Source organism: Rhinolophus ferrumequinum, chromosome 13 (genome assembly GCF_004115265.2).
Source record: "Rhinolophus ferrumequinum isolate MPI-CBG mRhiFer1 chromosome 13, mRhiFer1_v1.p, whole genome shotgun sequence".
In the NCBI taxonomy this organism is placed as follows: domain Eukaryota; kingdom Metazoa; phylum Chordata; class Mammalia; order Chiroptera; family Rhinolophidae; genus Rhinolophus; species Rhinolophus ferrumequinum.
Window position 1 is genome coordinate 7,697,181 of NC_046296.1, and position 7,026 is coordinate 7,704,206.

The window sequence follows — 7,026 nt, forward strand, 5'->3', positions numbered from 1 at the left end:
AAAGCTTTTCTTGATTATGTTGTGTCTTGATTGTCTTTAGCTCAAAATAATCTGTATGCCAAAGTAGCACATTTTGGGGCAACCTGCCCTGGACCCCATCACCTACCTCACCACTTGCACAAAAATCAATTCCAGTTGAATCATATACCACCTACGAAGCTTTTACAAGATATCATATAACAATATATCTTTATGATCTATGGCAGTGGTTGTCAACCAGGGACAATATTGCCCCCCGGGGGACACATTTGGTAATGTCTGGAGACATTTTGGTTATCACAACTGGGGGAAGTGGGTTGCTACTGGCATCTGGTGGGTAGAGACGAGGGATGCTGCTAAGCATCCTACAGTGCCCAGGACAACCTTTACAGCAAAGAATTCTCTAACCCAAAATGTCAATAGTGCTGAGGTGGAGGAGAAGCGCTGGTCTAAGGTTAGGAAAATACGTCATAAATATGACACAAAGGAATCACTAGCTCTATAAATTTAATTGCTAAGTTTGACAACATTAAAATTAAGAAAGTCTGTCCATAAAATGTACCACAAAGAGAGTGAAAACACAAGGCAAAGAGCAGGCTATTTCATGCACACAGAGCCAGTAAAAGGCTCGTTTGCAGAATAAAGATAAGGAAAAATGCAAACAGCACAACAGAAAAATGTTCAAGAGACCTGGGACAGAACTTCACAAAAGGGAAAATACCAGTGGCCAATAGATATTAGAAAAGGTATCCATACTCATTGTAAACAGGGAAATGCCTATTCATTTTGTATTAGTTATTCTGAATTTGATTTTAATTATTACAATTAGATACAAAAATGTAAGGTCTGACAAGTCTGAGTGTTAGAATGTGAAACCCTCAAACACTTCCAGGGGAGGATTTAAATTGGTAGAACCTCTTTCAAAAAAACATTTGAGGTTTACTGTGTCTAATTAAGCTGAATATACAATGCCGTGTAACACTGAAATTCCACCCGTAGGCAGAGTCTACAGTAATGCAGGCTTATGTATATCAGGAGATATGAACATTCATGACATATGAATATTCATGACAGTATGGTTTAAAACAGCTCTGGACTAGAAACACTCACAATACCCATGTATAGATAAATGATCTGTGATTGTGTGTATATTTATGTATTTTTTCATAGAATAAAATACCATACAGCCATGAAAGTGAACACATTGTGATGAAATCCAGACACATGTTGAACAAAAGAAGTGCAGGCTGTTTGATTTCATTTACATAAAGTTCAAAAAGAAACAGGCAAAACTAAGCCATCATATTCTGAGATTTATGCTTAAGGGATAAGCTATACGGAAAAGCAAAGATGAGATTACCATAAAAGTCAAGCTAAGTTAAGATTAGGAGGGAAAGGAGCCAGGCTTCTGGAGTGTGGGCAGTGTTCTATTTACTGACCTAAATGGTGATTTGGTGGACATTTCCTTTGTGCTATAGATTTTTGTTTCGTTCATGTTTCTGCATGTGTGCTATATTTTATATTATAAGAATAGTGTATTTTATTTAAATTTTTTTCAAAATAAATTCTTCAAACAGGATAGAATAATATTGATTAGGTTATAAATTGATTGTGTTGCAAGGTGATGAGCTTAACTGTTCCTAAGTCACCTTGAAAACTGTGATTGGATTTGATTCTCCCTAGAGCCTGAAGCTGTGGGATGATGAGGTCTAAAGCCCAAAACCAGAGACAAAGGGAGGGATGTGTCTTCTTGCTTCCCTGCTCCCAGGAGCCCGGTAGAGAAGTCTGAGCATCAAGGAAGGTGGGATTCTTCTGCTGAGGAAAACTTCCAGCCTGCATTAGGGCGCCTTACTTCCTTTTGAGGTTCTACCAGTAACATCTGCTCTCTGTGGGCCTACAGGACTTCTACTTAACACGACCGACCCCAGAGATTTGTAGGCTTGAGGAGGTGAGAGTTCCATCTGTTTCTGGAAATTTCTTTCATAAACTAGTGCATGGTGGTGATTCCAGGTAAGGGGGACCCAAACTTTTGCTCTAAGGTTTGGTATTATTTGGAGTGCTAGTTGGGAGGGAAGATGGCTGAGGTGCAAACAGGAGGAGGCTGGGTGGGAAGCATGGCTGAGGCAGGTACAGCTCCTTGGATCAGAGCTCCTGGATCAGAAGTTCCTAGAACATACAGAGGTCAGGTCATGGCCCTTCTTCCCTCATTTATTCATTTAGCATCTACTTGATGTCAAGCAAACTTTGATGTGATGAGGAGACAGCAGTGAATAAGGAATCTCTGCTTGGTGAGGATCTTATATTCAAGTGTGGCAAGATAGAAAACAGACCAAATTTTTAAATTAAATTTATCTTAGATCTTTGCTAGTCATATCACTTGGGAGTTTGGTAGAAACGCAGGAGTTTGGTAAAAATGCAGAATCTCAGGCCTGCCCCAGACCCATTGAATCAGAATCAGCATTTTAACAATATCTCAAAGCACTGTGATCGTAAGCGTCATGGAGAAAAAAACAGCAGGAAAGGGGCACAGGGTGACCCAGGGGCTAGGGGAGGTTAAAACATCTCCTGAGATGGAGAAGGTGACATTCCATCTAAGACGTAGGGAGCTAATGACTAGTCTTCCAGTGGGAATAAATAGGTAAAGAGCTTTGAAGGCTTAGCGATGGAGAAGCGCAGAGGCCTGAGGTCAGGAAGTGCCCGCATGCTCCCATCCAGCTGGGAGAACTGTGAGGCTGGAAGGGAGGAGCAAGGGGAAGTTATCAGAAAGAAACTAGAGGCCTTAGGACAGTGGGACAACCAATAGTGTCTGGGCCTTGGAGGTACTTTGGAGGTTTGGGTTTCCTTCTGAGTGAGGGAGGAAACCTGATGGCTTTCGAGCAGAGGAGTGACGGTAGCCAGGATTATATAACATGAAAAGGATGATTTTGGTTGCTGGTTTGGAAGTAGACTCAGTAAGCAGGAACTGGGAGAGCAGTTAAGAGGTGATGGCCCTGATTCAGCGGAGATGGGAATCTGGCCCGTGCAGGAGCAGTTTGGGTGGAGAGAGGTGATCTGATTCTGGATGCATTTAGATGTCATGCAGGCAGGACCTGCTGACGGCACTGTCTGTGAGATGGGACAGCGGCTATCACCTGTGGTTCTGATCTGAGCCATGAAAGGAAGGATGGGTGTCAATGGAGGTGGAGAGCCTGCAGGAAGAGCAAGCTCCCAAAACTTCCCATAAGTTCCCTTGGAGAAGGGTGGACTGGCATCTCCTGGCTTGTGGGAAGAGAGCCCTAAGCAGAAGGAAATGCCTTAGAGAATGTAATTTCAACTGAATGTGGTTTTTGTTTTTTTGTTGTTTTGCAAACTTTGCTTTCTACTCTATAGTGTGGCCATGTTCTTGTTAAAACAGAGCATCCCAAGTAAGAAAACAAACCTGAGAGGGCCATGAGACAGGACTGAGGGAATAGGCAGGGAGGTGACAACCTAGCAGACACAAGAAGAAAAGGTAGAAGTCAACAAGCTAAGGGATTGCAGGTCGAGCAGAGTTTTCAGGGCTGGAGGGGGCATGGATTTAATAGCCTGGGGGAGGGGTGACCATTGTGGCTGGTCCTTGGAGACTGAGGAATTGGATAGAGGCCACATTGCGGGGAGGGTGAGACTTAATAAAAACTATCCTAGAGCAATAGGAAATCTGAGGGGTGTGGCTGGAGGAGACATAATGTGATTGATTTTAAAAAGATTCATCTGGCTGCTTCCTGGAGCAAGGCTCAAAGGGCGGGTGGGTCAAAGTGGATGAAGGCTGATTTGTAGCACAGGTGAGCCCCATTCCATGGGGCTTGGAATGGGATGGTGGCAGAGAAGATGGAGGACAGTGGGTAAATTCTAGGGTATTTAGTAGCTAAAATAGACCAGACTTGATGGTACATAGATTTTCTGCCTCTCTGAGCCCTATTTAAGCAGGGAATAGAGGGTGGGGAGGTGGCCTACTGCTCCACCCTACCCAATGTCCCTTCGCTTTGCCCCTCCCTTCCCCACCTCCTCCCTGTGAAACAGCCTGAACCTCTCCTCTCTTTACCAGCACTTGTCAGGGGTTTTACATATTGGGGGGTGGGGATTTTTATTGTATTGCCATCACACTAGACTGTAAGCTTCCCCAGAGCAGAGAATACCTCTGTTTAGTTCACATACGTGCCCAGTGCCAAGCATAGCATCTGGTACAGTGTATGTGCTCACTGAACATGTGACACGGGTGGGCAGAGAACATGCCGTATCACACCACAGGGTACACCACACAGGAGGAAACAGACCCTGGAATAATAAGACAGTTATGCAAGTCAACACATGAGTAAGCTACTCATCGGGTTATAATTCCACATCTGCCCAGTTGTGACCTGCCCAAAGGCACTGAGACCGGAAATGGGGGCACTGAAACCCAGCCCCAACCTGTGCCTGTGGGGGAGTCCTCCAGGGGACAAGCATCCTGTCTTCTCATTCAGGCACCTTCCTCTCTTTGGCCAGGCACCCTGGGCTCTTAATCACACCATTCAGCACTAATAAATCCTTCCTTGTCTGCTTTTTCACTCTTTCTCATCCTTCCATATTAAGGAAGTGACCTGAGGCCTCTCTAAAATTCCATTTCACCTCACCAGAACCCAGAATCAACTACAAACACTCTACATAAAATTAAAGCCCTCTCCTGGCAAATTCAGTCTCACTTCAAGTTCTATTTAGGGAAGGAGATGTCCCTCCTGACAAAGCTTTAGAATCAGACAGGCCAGACCTTGGCCCTGTAGCCCCACCTCTGGGCTGGCACCCTACAGCCACACAGACCTAGGGCACTCAGTGTATGCAAAACACTGCTGCTTTGTTGACCAGAGCTAAAAAATAGGAGCAACCTAAATTTGCAGGGGTTTGATTTTTTTTTTTTTTAAATCATGGTCCACATCTGCTCTAGCACTTCAAGCAACCCTTTTAAAATGAGATAGAGCCTTTATGCACTGAAATAGAAAATGGGACTAAATATATTGCTTGGGGAAAAAAACTGACTTGCAAACCAGAATGTACAATCCGTCCTCACACCTGTTGGCTATTGGATCAAAGTTCAGATCAAAGTCTGCAGGAATACAGTAAAATGTATACCCAGAGTTAGCTCTGGGATTAGCACAAACAGGTATTTGTTTTGATTAAATGGAAAGACTAATAAAAACAATAAATTAAAATGGAGACAATTTCTCAGAATAGGCCACCGGTAACACATTAAATGCTGCTGGCCCTCGTTCCAGCATCCTAATGAGAATGTTAATAGCTAACAGTCACCGCCCAGTTGCTCGGTACCCAGCACTGTTCCAAGTCCTGCATTTGTCGTCACTCGTTTAGCCCTTACAGCACCTGTAAGGGTGAAGGTTGGTGCCAATAGTGGAAAGGTTAATCAAGGCTCCAAACCCCCCTCTGCCTGGGTTCAAATCTTGGCTCTTCCACTTGCTGGTTGTGGACCTTAAGTAAGTTATTTAAACTCTCTGGAACTCAGTTTCCTCATCTGTAAAACAGGAATAACAATAGGTCCAGATTTTAACACAGTAAATGGCATCTTCCTCTGTCTTTCACCCATTATGAGATTAAAAATATATATATATGTATATATTTTATACACCTCTATAAATTTTATACACATGTTATATATATTATATGTGTAAGTGAAAGAATGTTGATGACCCCCATTATTTCTTTCTTGGCACATAAGCACAGGAACCAGTTGTGTTTTTATAGAATTTATGAGTGATTTTAGTTTAATTTAATTGTTTGATATTCTATTTTTCTTTTCTTAAAAATGACCTGATTTTCTTATTGTCATTACACAAGTACCTGTATTTATGGCAAAAAAAAAAAATCTCAAAGTATAATTAAGAAAGACCACTTATAAATTTTATACACTTATTATATATTTCTAGATCCTAAGTTTACAGTGTTTTAAGACTCATTTTCTTAGTCCATTATATTTTATGATTCTCAGCCTATGTCAAAAATACACAGTTTCATCATCAATGGCTACGTGGTATTTACATATATGAATATAGCATAAGCTCCACTACAAATTTGAGAACCTGATCTTTTAAAGACAAAGAATATTATGTCAAAAATACACAGTTTCATCATCAATGGCTACATGGTATTTACATATATGAATATAGCATAAGCTCCACTACAAATTTGAGAACCTGATCTTTTAAAGACAAAGAATATATGAATAGCAAAATAATACATTTAACATAAAGTTTTTCCTTTATCTTCCCCAGCAGAGAGTCATCCATAGTTAATATAATGGAAAACTCTGAGACTTACGACTCTTTTCAACATGAACTTGAAGATTATATTAGAAGGCAGAAAGCCAGAGGGTTACAACCAGAGATTTGCTTTAGAAAGGTGACAGACGGCTCTGTGTACGGAGAAAGGGAACACACTGCATCCAAACCTCTAATGCTGGAGCAGAGACTCTTCTTCAGAAGCTCTCACAAGTTCCCCTCTTCCTACAAAAGGCTAAGAACAGTGGAAAGCCAGTTACCTTCATGGTCTACAATTCATCAGTCCAGACAAAGACTAGAATCTCTAAACCACTGTCAGGAAAATCACGACTATTTCTTCAAAAACCCGTGGCTTCCAAACCCACTTGTGCAAGCAGAGACCGAGGGCTTCCATGCAGCACAACGCAGCGAAGATGCCAGATGCTTCAAAAAGAGTCGTCCCAGTGTCCATTCAGCAGGAGATCAAGATGGAAGCCAGAAGAGAAGGTCCAGGGAGGAGGGAGGAAGAGGACATGGCAAAAAAGAAAGGGCAGAGTGGAAGAGGCAGCATCCTACAGATAGAGAGGCCTACAAAGAGAAAAGGACAAAGGCAGAGGTGGAGCCCCGGCGCGCAGAAAAGCACGAACATAGGAAGAAGACCAATGGAAATCAGGACACCACCAAGGAGAGAAGAAGGTCCGGCAAAGAAAAGCAGCCACTTGGCAAAAAAGGCACACAGGAGAGGGATCTGTGGGATGAAGCTATCCTCGGCAGTTGTTACTGA

At 42.5% G+C, this 7,026-nt stretch overlaps 1 protein-coding gene across 1 annotated transcript; it reads left to right on the plus strand.

Moving 5' to 3' along the window:
• The first annotated feature begins 6,282 nt into the window (after window positions 1-6,282).
• LOC117033322 (zinc finger matrin-type protein 1-like) lies at window positions 6,283-7,026 on the plus strand. Its single transcript, XM_033125411.1, has one exon. The coding sequence runs from the start codon at window positions 6,283-6,285 to the stop codon at window positions 7,024-7,026; it is 744 nt and encodes a 247-aa protein (XP_032981302.1).

What these genes read in the sequence shown, in the direction of transcription:
- LOC117033322 (XM_033125411.1), top strand. Translation starts at nt 6,283, where the DNA reads ATGGAAAACTCTGAGACTTACGACTCTTTTCAACATGAACTTGAAGAT.